This window comes from Girardinichthys multiradiatus, chromosome Y, assembly GCF_021462225.1.
Source record: "Girardinichthys multiradiatus isolate DD_20200921_A chromosome Y, DD_fGirMul_XY1, whole genome shotgun sequence".
In the NCBI taxonomy this organism is placed as follows: Eukaryota; Metazoa; Chordata; class Actinopteri; order Cyprinodontiformes; family Goodeidae; genus Girardinichthys; species Girardinichthys multiradiatus.
In genome coordinates, this window is record NC_061818.1 from 28,913,807 (window position 1) to 28,933,703 (window position 19,897).

Sequence of the window (19,897 nt, forward strand, 5' to 3'; positions counted from 1 at the left end):
ACTATTAAAGTCTTTTGAAGTTTTCTTTATCAGTAGTTCCTTTTTACTAATTTCAACTTGCTAATATGAAAATATTTCCTGTCAAACTTTTTATTTTGTGATTCAGCTAAGTAAATTTGGACAAATGTCCATATTTAAATGTCTTCATGACATGCTGCTAGTAAGAACGTTTCAAGAATGTTGTTTAGACACAGTGCTGATCTATTTATTACTTTTAGAAAAATTCATAACAATAGCTGACACCAGTTTTAATGATCACAAGAAAATCTTGGTCCTTGGAAGATAAATGTAAAGAAATGATGTATGACCCAAAGCTTTCTCTCTCTTTACATCTGTAAATTTAGAGAGATTAGGCTACAAATCTGTTGCCTATTGTACCTCTGAATTTACCAGACATATCTAAACATTAAGGCCCTGATCTTCAAAGACTCCAAAAAGGGAGTGCTTAATTGCTTGTCCTAAAAAAACATTGCTTGTGCAATAAGGGGGCGTGTTGTGTGCGATCTACAAAGATGGACAATGGATAACAGGTACAAAAGCGCTTTGGGCCACCCGATTTAAATGAGGTAATTGTGTTTGCTGTTGGCTGTCACCATGGTGAGTGTCAGAGAGCAGAGCGGACATAAAAGAAAGATGAAGTTCGAAGCCATGGAGCTGGAGGTAAAATAATAATAAATAACATTTTTATAAGTTTCTCAAAGTGCTACAAAGCAACAGTAAAAACATGAAAATACTAAAAGCTACAGTTAAACGATGAAATATCAATTATAAAACCTAGAAAAGCTGACAGCAACGGTCAAACTTACATCGCAAATACAGAAACTCATTCACACCAGCCATATGTTTTGCATGTTCATGAAAACAAAAAAGTCTGCCCCTGCAGTTTCCTCTCATTTTAGACATGCAATTCGATTTGTACCTAGTTTGTAGATCAGCTTTGTGAACGCAAACCATCTGAAGATCAGCCCCTAATTTTTTTTTTTTAAAGATGCAAACCCTGAACAATTTGTTGGCACTCCTGGGAAGTCATTAGACAATCTAAACATCTCAACCAGCTTTCAAGAAGTGACATTTTAATGTAAGAATATATTCCTGCAAGAAAAGATGAAATCATTCTAAGGCTTACATACATCTTTGCCAGGTGGGCCATTAAACGTGTCCGGCGCTGGATGTGAATGTAGTGAGCTGTTCGTTCAACAAATCTAAGAATTGACTTTCCTTATATAAATTATTTTATTATTGAAACATTTTTTCAATGCTAGAAGGCTGTAAATCCCAAAACACTTCTGTATTTGCAGAAAAAAACTGTAATAACTTTACAAATGAACATGAATACATCATACAACACAAGCTATGAAGATTTGGTGTTGGGTTACATTAGTCATATGTAGACTTATGCCTCATTCCAGCACATAACTCCCTCTCTCTGTGACAGATTTGGCACTAAGGAGATGACTTAAGACAACACCATATCTGTATTTCCAATATGAAAAACTTTTCATGAGATTTTCTTCAACATAAAAGTTTTTTTTTCTCTGTGACATTCCAGATATTTTCCAGAGAACTCTGAGTCTTTACATAAATTAAAATACCACAAAAACAAATGTCTCTAGCATTTCCTTATCTAAAGCACGCACACACACACGCACACACACACACACCCACACACACACACACACACACACACACACACACACGCAATGCTGCCTATAATAGCACACTATGTAGCCAGCAAATGTCCCTGGAACACACTCCAACTAATATGGAAGAAGCCTAATTCATTATTCTGTTCGTGACATACCACTTAATGTTTTATAATAAAATAAAAACAGACTAGCAAGCTTATGAAACGTCAGTCTGACCAATTTTTAAGCAGCAAATTATATTTAAAGATGCTCTACAAATGATTCATGTAAACGTGCTTCTTTAAGTTGCAGAGTATACTAATGTGTGCAGGCTTACATGATTGGTGAATTATTTTGTAATAAAGACTTGAATCTTTGTTGTTTTCGGTTGTGGACCTCTGAAGGATGGTCCACTTTCACTCCTTTGGTTAAATGGCGGATTTATGCCTTTCGACTTGTATAGAAACCAGGATCATGTGGCTTTAGAGTTTACAATCTGTTTTGATAGTGATAATCATTCCAAGACTGGGTGGAGTAAACAACATAGAAACTAAATGCAGCACTTGTCCATCTGTAACAAGGATTAGTGTATTTTTTCCTCCTCTGTGTGCTGTGGCAATGCTTATTGCAACACTTTTCACTGAGGCTGTGGAACGAAGAGAAGTCAGTGTGTGAAAAGACAAGGAAATCAGTCATATGACTTGAGATGGAAATCTTTAAAACATCAGTACCATTTTCTTTTTCTCCACAAGCAACTATAGCTTTTACAGACTGCAAGGAGAGCAGTCCATCAACCTTTGGTTAAAAAAAACAAAAACAAATCAGAATGAAGTCCATGTTCCCCCTTTAATTACTCAGTCCCAGTTCAAGTGCAGTTCATGAGAGTCCAGGAAGTCCGAAGAGAACCCTAGCACTGACATGTCTAAAGGGTTAATCCCCTCGGCAGGCACAGAAAGGGTAAGGTCCAGCCAATCCATACTGTCCACAGAAGTATTTTGCAGGTTCACACCAGAAGGTGGGATGTTTTCACTGAAGTTCATCTCCATGTTGACCAAAGGTGAGTTTAACTCCTCCATCAGCTTCAGTCTCTGAGCCTCTGTGTCATCCAGAAAGGTTTCCAGGTTGTTTCCTGGGGAGCTGAGGGTTGCCTCAGGCAGCTGGGCCAACTGCACTAAAGGTGGAGAACGGGTCAGAACTGTGTTGATGGGAAGGGTGGTCACGCTGGCTGTCACAGGGAGAGGCTTTTCCAGACTGGGAGGATCCTGCCTGATGAGAGGGGAGATCTCTGAAAAAACAAGAGAATGACATGCTGAGAGGAAAACTTCCAGGTGTACCGTTCCAAAATACAGCTTAATCATCTCTTGCCTCCACTTTCAATCAACACATCGAACAAGTCATCCATCTGCTGGCTTGCTGCGGTGGGACCCTGTAAAGAAATATATGATCATTAATGTGTGAATGATTTTAAATAACAGTCTTAAATGATGAACTTGAATTTGATATTGCACCTGAGCAACTATTAACATGCTGCGTGTCTGTTTGACTGCATCCTCATAGCGAGGTGGGTCCTTAGTCTTTGATGCATGATTTGTAAAAGTTGTTTGCTGCTTAATAACAGTGGATGGGTTTGAAGAAGGCAGCTATTTGACAGAAAAAAACCGCAGACAAAATAAGACACAAAATAACCATTAACTGGTGGTTCTCATGCAAAAGGCACTCCACGCAAGCCTTTCCTTCTGTACCATTGAAGGAAAAGGATAAATTCTATAACATGATAAAAGTTAAATCAATCTTAATCTGTACTTTAAGCAATTGCTGTTCAGTGTAGAATAATCCAGTTCAGATTTGGCCGGTCTAAGTGTTTTAGATTTTTTTCTGGAACCCTTAATCAGAATCAGAAGCTACTATTCAGATACCAGCCATTATTCAGCCATTAGCCTTTACAGATACTTTTTTTTTTACAGTGCTTATAGTTTGCGCAACAAAGGAGCCGCTTACCATTGACTGGACGAGCGGCTAAACAATAGAAAACTTGTTCGGAGTGCAGGTGACAAATGACTTTTTTCACTACCTACAGCATACCGCCCTGGGCAGTTAGCCGTATGTTGTTTATACATTTAAAAAAAAATGCTACTGGCATATAACCCACATCAAATGTTGTTAATGTTATACAAGTAAATAAATAAACACTTGTAAACATTAATTTGCATTAAAGAAAGCATCTACGACACGGGATATTTTACCTTCCCTCTAAGTGCTCCCGGGGGTGCTTGGTGAGAGGAAGGACTATCACATCCAGACACCAGGAATGCATTGAGTGAACTTTGCCCCTTAATATCCATTCTCCATGTCTGCAGAGAACATTAGACGGCCTAACATTAATGCATTGATATGAAGGGTGTCTGAAAAAGTTGTGAATTGCGAAAGAGTTACTATTGTTTGTGGCAAAAAGCAATCAAAATGGGAATTAAAAAAAGCTAAAAAGAAGGATGTAAATTATTTTTATTGGCCTTTTTTCACATAGAAAATGCTTCACTTCACCTGTGAAACAGCTGAGCTTAATGTGACCTGCATGTTTGACATTTTATTTCTGGTTACATTTAATCTCTCTGTTAAAACTGATTATAACTGCAAGAACAAGGAAGCTGAATTTTCCACAGTGGCACACAACTGAGTGGTAACCTGACCTGTGGTTTAAGTGGCAGTGCAACTGAGAACATGCCTCTATATTTATGTAGCACACTTGCTGCAACAAGATTTATAACTACAAAACAGCAGAGTGTGACGACTGAGACTAAGAAGACCAAGATGATAGAACAAGGTAGAGTGAACGCAGCAAAGTGTATGTACCTTAGTCAGATGCTGGGTTTGAGTGCTAGATTGCTGCTGTGGTGCTGCTGATTTCTCTGGCTCATGTCCAGAGGCCTGGATGCAGCCTGAAGCTATGCTGTTAACAATAGTGTGTAATTTAATGCCTTTGGCAAGGAGTTCAACAGCAACTGCTGAACCAGGAAGAGACGTGGGCAGAAGGGCCTGGACAGACTGCAGATTTTCAGCCGTTTTGTTGGTCCCTTGGTCATCAATGAACTGATTTGAACAAGTTATGTGGGTATGATCTGATGGGTCCTCATGTTTGATCTGCACATGCAGACCAGGAGAGCTGCAGGACACTGTGCAGTTTGGCAGACTTCTGTTTTCCTCTTTTATCTGAAATGGCACCAATGAGCTAAGATGAGGTGGAGAATCATTCTGCTGGCTTCTTTTCTCTACCTCCAGTAGCATCTTTAGCTCCTCAACTAGCTTCTGCTCCTGCTCCAGCTTCCTCATAAGTTCCTCTATCTGACGCTCCTTCTCATGCAACCGTTTGTCTTTTTCAGAGTCCTTCTCATTGACCTTTGCATCTGTGGGGCCCTCTTGATGTGGGGTTCCCTTTGAGGGGCTTGTGCACAGAGCAGCATTAGACAAGGTGTCTGAATCTGACTTTGTGTGAATGTCTTTCATGTTACTATCTTCTATTCCCAGTTTGGAGACTTTGGAAGCTATAAGGGAAACGGGTGGTGTTACATTTAGGTTTTCAGACCGTGAGTTTGCTGCAGTGACTCTTGACTCCATGGCAGCAACACGCTGGCTTTTAGCACTTTCGTGAAACAGCTTCAACCTCTCTATCAGATCTGTCTTAGTCCCAGAAACAGGCAGAGATCTGAGTTTTAGCTCCACTTTCAGCTCAGCAACCTGTGAAAGAATAAATATAATCTTTTAGAGGTTGAATGCTTAGAGCCTTTTCAGCTCTGTAACATTTATAGGACTGGTAGAATCAGGTTGTGTCACCTTCATCTCATCGATATTAGCGGGTAACTGATCCAATTTTGTACTAGCATGATGGAACTGCACAGGAGTGGATGAAGAGCTTCCTCTAAGGGCAAGAGCCGAGTAGCTGGTCTGTATCTCAGTTGTGGATATGCTGTAACAAAATGTGAAACAAGAGAGAAGCCATTTCTCAGCAGTCTCTCTCTGGAAAACTGCAGGCAAAATGTATTGAGACAAAGAACAGCTGGAATCAAATATGATAGGTAACTTTGCAAACAATGAACTGCTGATTGGCGGCATACTTTAGTGTGACGGGTACAACGGCCTGGCAGTTGTACTTCTGCTGCTGCAGGCTAAGGATCTGGAGCTGGAGGAACTGCTGCTGCTGCTCCAGAAGACGGGCATAAGAAGAGTCCATCGGGACGCCACTGAGCTCTTGCTTCTGGTCAGGGGGGATGTACTGATGATACTTCAGTTTTTTCACCCTTGACTTGGGCTCTTTGATCTTTTTGCTACGGCTTTTGTCTGTGGATAGCTTCACCAAAGTTTGCTGCAGAGCATAACACACAAAACAACGGGAGCAGGTAAAGCTGCAGAAGACCATGCGGATAGAAATTTGATCTCTGTGAGTCCATTAGTTCGGTTTAGGAGAAATACAGTTTGCACTGGCTGTAACAGCTTGTACGCCTAAGTTAGGCTGAGTATTGTTTCTTTTTATGGCTTTTAGTGTTCAGGCTGAAGATTGCTCTGACATCTCAAGACAAGAAAAGATAACGGGTAGTGGAAAGATGAAGCGTAAGGTTCTACCACTTGCTGTTTCAGAAACTAGTGCATATAAACATGTCTGCTAGTTTTATTAAAGACAAGAAACCAGAAAATTAGCGTGAGTTAAACCAGCATGCATCCTCCAATTTGTCAAATTTACTCCCCTTTTATTTTCCAAAGGAAGCACAGTTCTTCTTGGGGATCACAGTATAACCCGATTTAGATGAATTCATGTTTTCTGCATCACTCCTTTGGACTTTTAGCTTTGATTTTACGATCTGATTGAGGAAGTCCAGTCTATAGTTGTCAGATTTACTAAAATATGTTAAAATGTGTTGCTCTCTGACCTGCGTTTGACTTGACGGCTAATTATTTATCCACTCCTAAACGGCTGTGACTCTCAGTAAGATAAAATCCAGGCTCTAACATTATCCATCATTACATTTCCAAAGGAAACAGGAAAAAAATGCAACAGTCAGTTAATCAAACAAACACAACTATGTACCAGAGGTCAGTGATATAACGGCTATTTTTGAACTAGATAAAAACCAATTTTAAAACACAGCTATTGTTTTTAAAGGAAACATGAGAAAGTCGGCTTACTGGACCTGATGAAATGCATTGGATGACAGCGGCGTTAGGCTGATGAGCTCCCTGGCTGCTTGGTTTCTCCAAAGTAGACACATCTGCAGATGACTGAGAGCAGCGTGTTAGAGAGAGCTGAAGAAAACCAGAGTAAAGATCAAGAATTAGATGATCAGCAACATCTGTTTACTATCCAGAATAACCAAACAAAGCTTGATGAACACTCTAAAAACACAAACATGAACCACTTGTCCAAATAGTAGTTAAGTAGCTTTCTCATATGCAGTCCCTTTTAAAACTTTCAATTTTTTCATGTTACAACAACTTTAATAAATTTAAATGGGATTTTATGTGATAGACCAATACAAAGTTACACTTAATTGTGAAGTGGTAGGAAACTGAATAAAAAACTGAAAAGTGTGGCAAGTATTTGCATTTAGCCTCCCTTAGTCAACACTTTGTAGAAATGCTTTTTGTTGCAGTTAAGCTGCAAGATGTTTATGCTTGTTACATCTTCATGTCCATTTTGATCTGCTTCCTGTCCTTGCTGAAAAAAAGCCTCCCCACATCATGATTCTGCCTCCACCATGTTTTACTGTGCAATATTGTTGTACATACAAGAGAAGTTCAAAACCTTTTGTCTTCTCTGACCAGAGCACATTCTTGCATGTTAACTGTGTCACATAAACCACTTGGGGCAAACATAAAGTCCAAAAAGAAATAGTTGTTTGTTGACAAAATGTAAAAACAAAAGTCCAGGGGTAAAAGTAGTTTTGAACAGCACTGTAACACTAAAATGTGTCACTGTTTTGTTAGAAAAAAACAAACCCTGCTGGTTTGTTCACTAACTGTGACATGAAAACAGTATGTTTGATCACAGAGCTGAACATATTTTTGTACCTGTGGAGGAGGGCTGAAGTCAGAGGATGCATAAGATGCCTTAGTTTCTCTTGAATTCTCTGGGGAGGGTAAAGTTTGTGGAGGAGATGGTTGGCTGTTGGGTTGCCGTGGTGATAATGCATCACTGCTGTCCTCATCAAAGCTGTAAACATCTGGAACTTGTGGTGTATCTGAGTAATCCGCCTTACCATCTGCATGATCAACAGGGAGGTTTAAGAAATCACTTGTAGAGATAGTTTAAGCTTGGACCACAGAGGTGGATGAAAGTCTGTCTGATAACCAATCTGACTTAAGTTTACATTTTGGCTGTCACTGTGTAAGTAATGTTAGTGAACGCCTACTGTTTCTGAGTTCTTCAACTCCAGAGTCGACGGGCAGGATCTTCTTCTCGACCAGCTCCATGGGTCCTGGCCGCTGGGCGATTTTTTCATTGAGATCATTGGCCAGTCTGGCCCTCTTCAGTCTTATCTGCGTGACCTGCAGTGAGGGCTCCACTTGAGTTTCTGATGAAGAAAAAGAGTATGTTCACGATCCGGCTGGCATCACTCAGACTGATTTGTCACTGTGACTCATAGGAGGCTCAGACTGACTTCTCATACATTCAGTCTACAGCAAAAACATTCAGATGGTTGCAGGATTGTTGAACAAGCATTAATAAGTGCAGACAGACGTATAACAGCCCCACTCATTCTGCTTATCCAAACACTATCACACAGAAACAACACGAAAAGGGATTACCTTCTAGGATATGCATACGGACCAGTTCTGAGCGTTCCGGTCTGCTGCTGAGTTTATACTTTAGGAAATTCCCCGTCTGGTAAAAAAATGAATCAGTTTGTTTAAATATTTTGCGAACATCATTAGAGTCACAGATGAACACTTATTCATAGAGTCTTACCCTGGCTCTCTGTAGGCTGCGAATCTGCTTGTGGAAGGCAGCAGAGCTTTTCAGAGCTGGAAAAATAATAAAAATACATTTGAATACACACACCATTTACATGCTTTAGTTATAGTGAAAAAGACATTTCCTTGGATAGCAAGCCTCAAAAAGTTGCATTTGCTCCAACAGAGAAAATGTCATTTGGAAGGAAATGTAATGTTTTCAGGGTTTAAAGTTACACTGACTGAGAGTAGAGAAAGTAGAAACTGAGGTTTTATAAAACAGATGATGAAGTTCATGTTAGCATTTGTTGTTTTGAACAGTAACTCTAGCATAATAGCTTTTTTCCATCTTTACATTCATGTTTTTGTCTTTGCTGCTCTGTACTAGCGTGGCCTCAGTAGTCAGGAGCTCATGGGAGTAAAACAGGAAACACCAGCTTTGCTGACTCAAACAAAGAGATCACTCTGAACAGGGAGTTGCTCTTTGATCACTTAGAATAAACCCATCCTTCTTTAGACAAGGTCCGGGTCACCGACTAGTCACCTCCGACATGATGGCAATTGTTTGCTTTAATGATACATGGATCGAAGGGCACTCCAAAGAGTGCATCAGACATGCACAGCAAAACATTCCTGCTTATTGCTTTATCTTTAATGTTTTCTTATGAAGAATCTGTTAAATGTAGAAGCAGAGGAGTCTGTAGTAAAAATATTGTAATTGTGTAGTTTTCGATTAAAGTACATCAGTGTAGCAAGAATTAGTTCTGTCTAAATAAAACTCATCACCCTTTTTGGCAGAACATTTTAAATTACATATTTACATACACTGTAAATATCCTCCTCCATCACATGTTGATGTACCCTTGGTTAAAGCGCTTATTCCAAAGTTGTCTACCACCATGAATATGTGCATATATGTGAATACAGCTGGTTGAGTGGGACTTGTAGTGTAAAAGTGCTTTCAATAGTCAGCATACAAGAAAGGTAGAAAATAAGTAAAGTGCATTTATGATTTTTCATGTTTTTTCCCATGGTGAAGCCATTTTGAGAAGCCTTAGTGGAACTAACTAAATATAAGAAAATGGTTGGATCTGAGTTGTTTGTATCCACTAAACTCAGCTACATGTAGAAAGAGGAAAATGACCTCTGCTGAAGGGCCATTTGCTGATTCTTGTGGGCTTATGGGGTCAGAGAGGAGCAGGCCCCCATACACACACACTCACACTCAAAGAAAGCCTGCTGCGTCTTGTTATGATCAGATGCTGTCGAAGAGTTTCTCTTACTTTTGATAATTTATTCATTAACTTTTCTACTGCTGTCATTTCTGCTATCGCCAGCCAGCAAAACTAACTCATGGGGAGCAGATAAATAATAGGATTAGGATGAATACTCACAAGGCAAGATGCCTTGGTCTACAAGCTGCTCCCGAGTTCTCCTCTGCTGCAGACAGTGCTGAAGTACTGGATAAAAGCGAAGTTAAAAATTAACCGTTTAGAAATGACTCCACTGACTCATCTCACAACTATCTATAAAATCCTGCAGGACTTTAAATAAAAAAGAAATAGTTATTATTTCTCAATCAGTGTGCTACCCTGAAAGCCTAACACCAAACGTTGCTTATAACCACAGATATTCTTTTCAGTTCCTGTATGGTCTGAGATGGGAGGCCCATAGTTAGCTCCAAATTGGCCTAAAGCCCTCCTAAATACAGTCAATGTTTGAATGTGTTCCAAAAATGCATTAAAGAAACAATTAAAATAGGGAATAACGTCAGAGCTCCAGTAGAAAGAAATGTCCTTTGAATGAAATATCCTCTAGAAGAAATTATTGAGTCTTAGATCTAAGTTCTACATAAAGTTTCTGGATGCTTCATCTGTGCTATTTTCCCCAAAAATATATACTGTAGTAGGATCAGAGTTTAAACATTTACAAACATGGGAGTATGAACTTGTTTTTCCAGTGGAGTAACACACGAGGAAGAAAAAAGTTTGTTGAGAAGGTCAAGGGCTGATAGTGACGCATGATGCCGAGACCCTTGTCGTCATTGCTGTGGTGTAGCGAAGCCAGCTTAGCTGGATTTGCTCAGTGGCTTGGGAGAAACAGCTACCCCTCACACACAAACACACACAACAAGGACCTGCTCAACTCCCCTGGGAAAGACACTGGGTCCTAACAGGACTCTGTGACTCACTTGAACAAAAATAATCCGGGCAGCTGGGAGAACAAGGCCTGGGAACCATGACATTTTTGGGGTAGTTAAGGGGGTGGGATCGCCAGTTTATTGTAGTGCCGAGTGAGATGTTCATAGGCTCCGATTGGTGGACAAGGGAATTCAAAGTGACAAGAGCTGAGGCAAAGGGTGGAAGGGCGAGTCCACTCACAGCAGCATATCATCTCCAGAACAGAGAAAGAACTGTGCCTTCCCTGCCTGTTGTTTCCTATTACAAACCTAGGCCAATGGGGGTTATATCCAGGAGATTGAAAAAAAATCAATATTGGTTTCTCTCAATTTTTGTTACTTGAAAGGAATGCCAGAGGCAATCTATTTTATTACTGTATATAACTACATATCAATAGCATGGAAAGCTGCCTCCAAGCAGCATGAGAGAGCGCTGGCTTTAATTTGAGCATTACTATGAGGGTACAGATCACGCCCGGGGTCCTCTCCATTGTGTCATCTTGTGTTGAACATGAACCCTGGCTAACCTTTCTGTGATTCAAACTGGTTCCTGCTCACCAGTAAAGCATAAACAGAAGTTATAAAGAAACACAGAGAAGGGGCTCCGCTGAAATCCTTGTCTGCTGATGTAATCTCTAATCTCAGCAATGTGTTGTTCTCACCAAATCACCCCTGGGGTTCTCTCATCTCTTTCTTTAATTTGGCAGTTTTTTTCCCATGAAGCTGCACAAACAAAAATCTAGAATATAATCTGAAATGACTGAACCAGGGTTGTGTTCTATCCCCACTCCTCTTCTCCCTGTACACAAATGACTGCACCTCATCGGACTCGTCCGTGAAACTCCTGAAGTTTGCAGACGACACCACTGTCATTGGTCTGATCCAGGATGGTAATGAGTCTGCATACAGACAGCAGGTGGATTGGCTGGTCCACTGGTGCGGTCAGGACTACCTTGAACTCATCCCACTCAAGACTGTGGTGGACTTTCGGAGAACACCACCCCCATACACCCCCTCACCATCCTCAACAACACTTTATCGGCCGTGGACCACTTCAGGTTCTTAGGAACCACCATCTTTGAGGACCTGAGATGGTCTTCACACATAGACACTGTTCGAAGGAAGGCCCAGCAGAGACTGTACTTCCTGAGGCAACTCAAGAAGTTCAACCTTCCACAGGAGCTGCTGGTCATTCAGTCTGTCCTGTCTTCATCCATCTCAGTGTGGTTTGGCTCATCCACAAAACAGGACAGGTCCAGACTGCAACGAATAATCAGGACTGCAGAGAGAATAATCAGGGCTGACCTTCCCTCCATCCAGGACTTATACAGGTCTAGGGTCAGGAAAAGAGCAGCTAAAATCTCTGCAGACCCCACACACCCTGCACATAAACTGTTTAGAGTTTTACCTTCAGGCCGCCGCTACAGAGCACTGTTCACTAAAACCAGCCACCACAGAGACAGTTTCTTCCCCCAGGCTGTTTCTCTGTTGAACATTCAATAGAGTACAAAACAACAGCATACAGATGTTGCAAATCCACCTTTTTATTTATATATGTGTATATTGTACATTGTAAATATGTATATTCTGTAATGCAAAAACAAAACCAAAGAGTACCGGAGTTAAATTCCTTGTTTGCATGTACAAACTTGGCAATAAAGCTGATTCTGATTCTGAACTTAGTTAAGGAGCAAGCTAACACTCAATTATGATGACTTTGTTATAAACACAAAGGATAAATTATTTTAGCAAAGATTCTGACATTTATAAATAGAAAAGCATAAATTAGTATAATATCAGCTGCAAAAATGTAATTTTGGGAATATAACATGGTATATACGATGTAACAAGCCTGAATTATGATACTCTCAGGATTTTTTTCTTAAATGTGTTCAATCATCTTTAGGCATGACAGAAAATTTGCTAATTTTTTAAACATCCACTTTCAGTGAGTTTTTCAAATGTCCAATCAGGTGGGCAAAACGTGTGTAGAATTTGAAAATGTACGTGATAAATGAATTAATAATACTGAATATTAAGTCATAGGGGTTACATCATTTTCTGATATTATTCTGTGTTACAAAAAGGTGAATTTTACTCATCAGTCTCTTCTCTATGGCCCTTATCTCATCCCTCCCACATTCAAAGTGTTGTTTTACAAACTAGGAGCTCCCCTGCCCAATTCTGCCTCACTCTCAACACTCCCACCCACCAAGCACAAACCCACTACTGTTTAGCTGTATGTTTTAGCAATAAACATTTCCAGACAATCAATAACAATGTTGTTCAGAGTACTAAACAAAGATGCAATGAGTGTCATCTGTAAACTCGATATACACCATGTACATGTTGTATTTCCTCTCAATGGAAAATAAAGACCAACAATTTGATACCCATATTTGTCGTTAGTTGTTAGTTGATGTTACAAATATTGACCTGTAATATTCATATACTGTGGAAAGACTGGTAGGATACGCCCGAGTTGCTCAGCATTTCTGAGCCTCTTTAGCTCCTTGTCCGAGGCTTTTATTAACTTTAATGGGGCATTGGATAGGCGGGCTATGCATTTTTCTTCATGTTGTTTATATATATATATATATATATATATATATATATGGCTGTTAAGATTAAATAGGTTAATCACCCCTGAAGTTGCTTATTTGCAAGCATACCATAAGCACTCACACATACAAAAAAAACCTGTTTTTTAATTGTTTTTGAATAGCTGTACAATGTAGTAACCTTGATGCATTAACAGGTTAAAGGAAAAAAAAACCCAATAGCACTAATTTATTTGACATAAATTGCCATTCTTATCCTCTTTTTTGAGGTTTGACAGTCAGTCAGTCATTTTCTACCACTTATTCCATAGTGGGTCGTGGGGAGCTGGTGCCTATCTCCAGCAGTCTACGGGCGAAAGGCAGGGTACACCTTGGACAGGTCGCCAGTCCATCGCAGGGCAACACACATACAACCAAGCACACACTCATTCATTCACCTAAGGGCAATTTTAGATTGACCAATTAACCTAACAGGCATGTCTTTGGACTGTGGGAGGAAGCCAGAGTACCTGGTGAGAACCCACACATGCACGGGGAGAACATGCAAACTCCATGCAGAAAGACCCCTGAATGGGAATTGAACCCAGGACCTTCTTGCTGCAAGGCAACAGTGCTACCAACTGCACCACCGTGCAGCCCAGGTTTGATATTACTATGAAATATATTAGTATGCAGCTGTTTAGTTATTTTGTTTAATGTGCTATAAACATAATATAAACATAATTTAGTTCAACTGAGTTTAATTTCAATGGCAAAATTTAGCACATGTTTGATGTTATGAGAAAACTCAGTAGGTTAGCTCCACGTAGTGGTTGTACACTCAAACGGTTAGTCAGTAAAGAAAAACCTCATGTTGAGATGATATTAAGACAAATTTACTCCCATAGAAATAAAAACAATATCACACGATAACCAAATTAAAAGGTAATATAAACCTCCCTCATGTTTTGGTTAGGTAAAGAAAAACAGCTGGCAACAACAGCATTTTTCAGGGAATTTCATCTTAAGATGGGGTCTGAAAAACTATCGATAGTTACTCCATAGGTGTTTAAATGGCTCAGAAATGTTGCAGAAGCTATAGATTAGTCTGCTCTGTTGTGTTTTATTGCTTCAGGATGAGTTTTAAGCAGTAATCAGCAGCTGATGAATGCAAACAAGGAAGATTAAAAATATACAAATTATGAGTAGAATCTTGATCTGCCGCATATCAAGTTTTGTGTTGGCACAATTATTAAAGTAAGCAATACCCCACTCCAAAACAAATTACATGTATGCATCATTACTACATTAACATTGTATGTATACAGAAAAAAAAGCACCTGATTTGAATTTTCCCCTGCAAATGGTTGGGCTCTCCACATCCAGGCAAGCCATGGAGGACAGTTCTGGTTTGTTTGGTGGCCAGCTCTGGAGTCCCATGGATCAATGAGGCCAGGACAGATCCAACAGGAGTTACAAAGAAGGAGAGAAGACACTGCTCTGGGTGAACAACATGTGGTTCGTTGCCTCTTCTGTCTTTCCGCTGGGCTCAGTGGGGAAAGTTTGTGCCTGTGTGTGTAGGAGTGTGTGAGCGAAGAGTCAACGTTAAGAGGTGGGAACATTGTGCTGCTCAAATTAACCCTGGCGAGGTCAGGTTGCTATGCTCACTGAGCTTCTGCAGCAAAAGCAAAGCCATTTTTAATCATTTGTGGTATATGGTAGCAATTACTGTTTCAGGAAATTCTCTCAGCATGGGATAAAAACGGTTTTTAGATAACTTGTAGAAACTGGAATCTTTCCTAAACATATTGTGAAACTTGTTTTGTGCTAAAGAAGACCCCATTGGGTCCTTAAGGACAGGATAACTTTCAAGTCTTTCCTCATTTGTTTATATTTTGTGTCCAGGGAGCCAGGCATCTTTAAGAGTGGACTTGAAATAACATCTTTAGTTTTTCTGAAGTTTTGTTTTTACCATTAACTCATTTTCAGTCCAATAAATTAACATTTTAAATGAATGTATTGCATTCAATAAACAATTTAACCCTAACATGGTTCATTATTTCAAAAGTACGTGCAGTGCCAGTTGTTTGTTGGCTCCCCTGGTAAAGATGTTTAAAAAGCCTCTACAAATTCACTTTTTATTGCATCAAAATGTAGAGATATCCAACCCTTAATTTAAATAATTTATTCATTGCAGTGCAAAAACTCAAGCATTCTTTTCAGAATAACAGGTCAGAATACAGTTAAGGTTACCCCCAACAATTAATAGATAGAGTATTTTTAAAATTATATTTTACTTTCGGGTTAATCAGAGTTTCTAGAAATGTTTAGTGTGTTTGTCATGCCTTTCTTTTCCCCTGTGGTATCAATATGACATCGCAGGAAGATACATTTTTTTTAGCCACTAGACAAGGTAACAATTTGATCTACCCACCATGTACAGTAAGGTTGATAAAGGAAGTTAAAAAAGAAAAACAACTACAATTAAAACATCTCTAAAGCTAATAGCACTAATATATATATATATATATATATATAAAGAGTGAACCTGCAGAAACACAAGATGCTCTTAGTCCTCAGCTGTTTCAGTAAAGTGCCTGAAGAACTGTATGCTGGGAGGACTGGGCTGCTGTGTTTGGCATTAATATTGTTTAGTTGTAAATCGGGAAGTATGCATGTCAAACTGTGTGGGAAGTGGGGGAATATTGGAGTTCATGGAAGAGAAGCAGATTGGGACAGACAAGATGTTGTGACAGCCGACCACTGGGACTTAATAATGGTGAACAAGTCTGAAAAATATGGGAGAGCAGTGGGAGGAGGAGGAGGAGGACAGGGGTGATGTGGAGAGTGGAAAAAAATGCAGGTATTTCACTTAATACGTACAAGTCCTCTGAGCTCAACATTCATAAGTGTACAGGCCAAATAAATAAAAACAATATTTTATGAATATTTTGCACACCCATTTAGTCACAAAGTCATGGTTCTTATCTACTGTCAGGATTGCTGGGCTCTAAAAGTCTTTATACTTGTCTGGAATAGTGAAAAACATTCACTCTATGAGCCTTAGAACAAAGTCCTTTTCAGATCACCATTTTGATTGGATATTTTGACTAAGCTGTAATCAATCTGAAAAATGATCTGAACTTGATTTTATGAGCTGCACATGATCAGTCAAATTCATCTTTTTGATTGATTATCCACAGCTCAAATTCCTTTAGAAATACACAATTTTATGAGTGACAGATACTGTAATCCTAACCTGATGACTATGATACCTATGTTATGTGTTTCCTATCAGCCGCAGTTTTTAACTGACATGTGGTTTCATAAATACTCATTTAAACAAGATTGAGTTTTGGGGTTTCTGGCTGCCATCTTGAATTTGATTTATGATGTGGAGCGGTGCCAAGGAACACTGCAACAACCTGTTTATCCTCTGGAGTGTTTGGATTTGCTGAGTGCTGAGTTTGCCTCTATATTTTTTTGGACTTTATTTACGCAGGTTAATTTATGAGAACATTCTTGAAATAATGTACCTTAATCCAAACTGGAATGTTTGGCTGATTTTACTTTCAACCTCAAATTTTGAGATTGATTGTTTTCTGTACATCAATCACCATGAATATGCAATCATTGCAACAGTTGCAACAATTAAACAAAGAATTCAAACAGACATTTTTAAATGTACCAAATATTTTGAGGTGTAAAAGGGAACACATTTGACTTTAGCCCAAAATTTGCAATGTAGTTATGATTACAATGCTAAATGGGTCTCCCTCTTTCCCTCATCCCCTCATTCTCATTCTACTTTTAAGATTAGGCTTAAAACTTTCCTTTAGGATAAAGCTTGTAGTTAGAGTTTCTGAGGTTATCCTAAACTATTGCTGTAGATATGCATCAAAAGGCTTAGGCTGCTGGAGAAGTACTGATCACTGGTCCCTACTTAGCTGCTTTCTCCTACTACTCTCCAATTAAGCATTACATGGAATTATTTCTGCCATTGACTTTATATTCTGTGTTGTTTCTCTTCAAAGCAGTAACAGCTGTGACTTCTCTCTGCTAAATGAATCATCTAAAGAAGCTATGCCACTAACTTTATGCACTCTGCTTTTCATCTTATAGATTTTTTACCATTGGCTTAGAGCCAACATGTTTATATAAGCATTTATTTACTGATTTTATTAACTAGTCAACAGTGATTTTCTGTTTTTCCTGCTAATTTTTCCATTTCCACTTTTTATATTATTTAATGTCAGTAACCCAGCCATAAACTTACTTTTCATTTGTATCATTCACATTTTGCTTTAAAACATGCTGTATTTAAACTATTTAGCTTGTAATTTTTGTTTTGTTATTATGCAAGCAATGATATTATTACTTTTAGTGCAAGGAAGCAAAACCTTTTAATGACAATATACAATATAAATATATATAGATATATGTATCTCTCTCTCTCTCTATATATATATATATATATGTAAAATATATAGATATTTTCTTATCTATATCTATATATGAAAAATTTATGTTTTCTTTACTCCATAAATGAACCATTTAAATTGACTTTGTATTTGCTGATATGTGTGATCATGCAGTGGACTTTGATTTGTGTTTCCTGCAAAGTGCTTGACAAGCTTCTGTGTCCTCTCTTGCTGTTATATGTTGAGCATTTAAAGCATCACTCAGGTTTTGTTTTCAAGATTTTTAACATTGCTGAGTTAGGAAAAGTTATGTCAGGGGAAAGGGGAATCATTAAAGCTGATATAGTGAGATTTAAGAAGCAGGACGTAAACCAAACTCACTTAAAATCCATTTACATATATTCACCCCATTTCATGACTTAATGCACATCTCTGTTATTCTTTTTAATAATCCAAGTTCAAGAAATATTGTTTCACTAATCATAACATTGTCCACAATAATATATATAAAGTGTTGCATCTTTTGTTAGGAATTACACTATAAAAGAAAGATATCACAACATTCATCTTGAAACATATATTTTGGCAGATTCCGGTGACATACTAAAGGCTAAATAATATGCATGAGAAAACATTCTCGATTCTCTTTCTACTGTGTTCCCTGAGGTTATTTTTAGCACTGATGTTAGAGAACAATCATGTAGCTGTGCTGCCATAACCACATCATTGTAGGAACACATATAAACAGTCACTGAAAAGGATCTCAACAACTTGATTAAACTCTCGAACCTTTCTAGCTTGAACATGCACGCATTCTTAAAGAGGGAAAATATATTTTCTTGCTTCAGAGAAACTCTTTGCTCTTTACATGGTTATCTGCACATCGGCGACCAGTCAAAGTCAGGTGGGATATAATAATGAACTCATCCATTTGAGCCATTTCAGCCCTTGTAATTTTTTAACAAAACACAGCATGTTATATTCTATGTTGACTTGAAATAAAGAGCTTCCAGGAGGAATCTCTTGAAGGGCTGGAAAAGACGCAAGCACACATAGTAGAATAGATGACAGATAGAGGGACAGATGTATCATATTAGACCTGGATCCAAGTTGATATATATATATATATATATATATATATAATGAATGCCGTTTAAGCCTCCAAAGTACCCACTTGCATCAAATTCCATGCAGGCTGGTGCAGAAGATGGGAAAGCCAGAGGGAAATTCCTGTAGGCTCCCAGTTTCCTTTGAAGCTGTGCTCCACGCAGCAGCCGCAAGGGGTTATAAATGGCTGAGCGTTGGCCACATCAAATCAACACAAAAAACAGAGCAGATGTACAGTGTTCCCAAGGAGTGCATACAGCTGCTGCAGAGAGATGCAGTTGATTAAACTCTGCACTTTCCTCTTAAAGATGATAACAATTACAAGGTTATCATTTAGATTCCATACAAGTTTTAGCAGAAGCAAATATGTAGGCCGTCATCAAACTGGAGCAAGAAGGTTCTTGTCAGCTGGAACGTTTTGCCTGTTTTGCATGTTCTCTCTCTCTGGCTGTAATGAATTTCCTTTTGTTGTGGCTTTATTCTTTTATTCACCTCCATGCATTTTGTGATACTGCACACAGATATGTGTTGTAAGTGGCAATCTATTCAGTCGACACTCACCTCACACTCAGGGGCCCATGACATTCAACAGAATCAAGCAGGTACAATAATTATGATCAAATCTGTCACTGGTGTAAGCACAAGGACTTATTTTTTATTAACGTTGTTCAAGCCAACATTTAAGCTGCCTTAAAAATTATGTAAGAAGATGCACTCTTTTACATTTTCAAGATTTATAGACCAAAACAAAGTAGCATGTAGGCCACTTATTAAGTGGAAGGAAATGATACAACGGAAAAGTGTGTCATGCATTTGTATACAGCTCCCCAAAGTCCCTTTTTAACAGTTTTTCTCTACCAGCTTTGCTCGTCTAGAAACTTGCAACGTAGCTTGAGCTCAGTCAGAATGAATGGAGGGTATCTGTGAACATCAATTTTCAATCCCTATTATATATTCTCAACTGGAATGAGCTCTTAACTTTGACTGGGCCCTTCTAACACATAAATATGTTTAATCTAAACTATTTCATTTCTTTCTCTGTCTGTATGTTTAGGGTTATTGTGTTGCTGGAAGGTGAACCTCTGC

At 38.8% G+C, this 19,897-nt stretch overlaps 1 protein-coding gene across 1 annotated transcript; it reads right to left on the reverse strand.

Annotated features, from left to right (window-relative positions):
• Positions 1-2,452: 2,452 nt before the first annotated feature.
• On the reverse strand, positions 2,453-14,772 carry LOC124864499 (myocardin-related transcription factor B-like). Its single transcript, XM_047359303.1, has 14 exons — positions 14,624-14,772; positions 9,959-10,024; positions 8,581-8,636; positions 8,421-8,496; positions 8,024-8,185; positions 7,683-7,873; positions 6,801-6,917; positions 5,735-5,982; positions 5,454-5,586; positions 4,476-5,357; positions 3,869-3,976; positions 3,134-3,265; positions 2,991-3,051; positions 2,453-2,910 (listed from the first exon to the last, which is right to left on the reverse strand). The coding sequence occupies exons 1-14, from the start codon at positions 14,721-14,723 to the stop codon at positions 2,480-2,482; spliced, it is 2,763 nt and encodes a 920-aa protein (XP_047215259.1). The 5' UTR covers positions 14,724-14,772; the 3' UTR covers positions 2,453-2,479.
• Between the last annotated feature and the right edge of the window lie 5,125 nt (positions 14,773-19,897).

What these genes read in the sequence shown, in the direction of transcription:
- LOC124864499 (XM_047359303.1), bottom strand. Translation starts at nt 14,723, where the DNA reads ATGGGACTCCAGAGCTGGCCACCAAACAAACCAGAACTGTCCTCCATG. An exon ending in AAACCCAGCATCTGACTAAG is followed by an intron (nt 3,977 to 4,475) that starts GTACATACACTT and finishes TGTTCTCTGCAG; the next exon opens with ACATGGAGAATGGATATTAA. An exon ending in GCATGTTAATAGTTGCTCAG is followed by an intron (nt 3,052 to 3,133) that starts GTGCAATATCAA and finishes ATTTCTTTACAG; the next exon opens with GGTCCCACCGCAGCAAGCCA.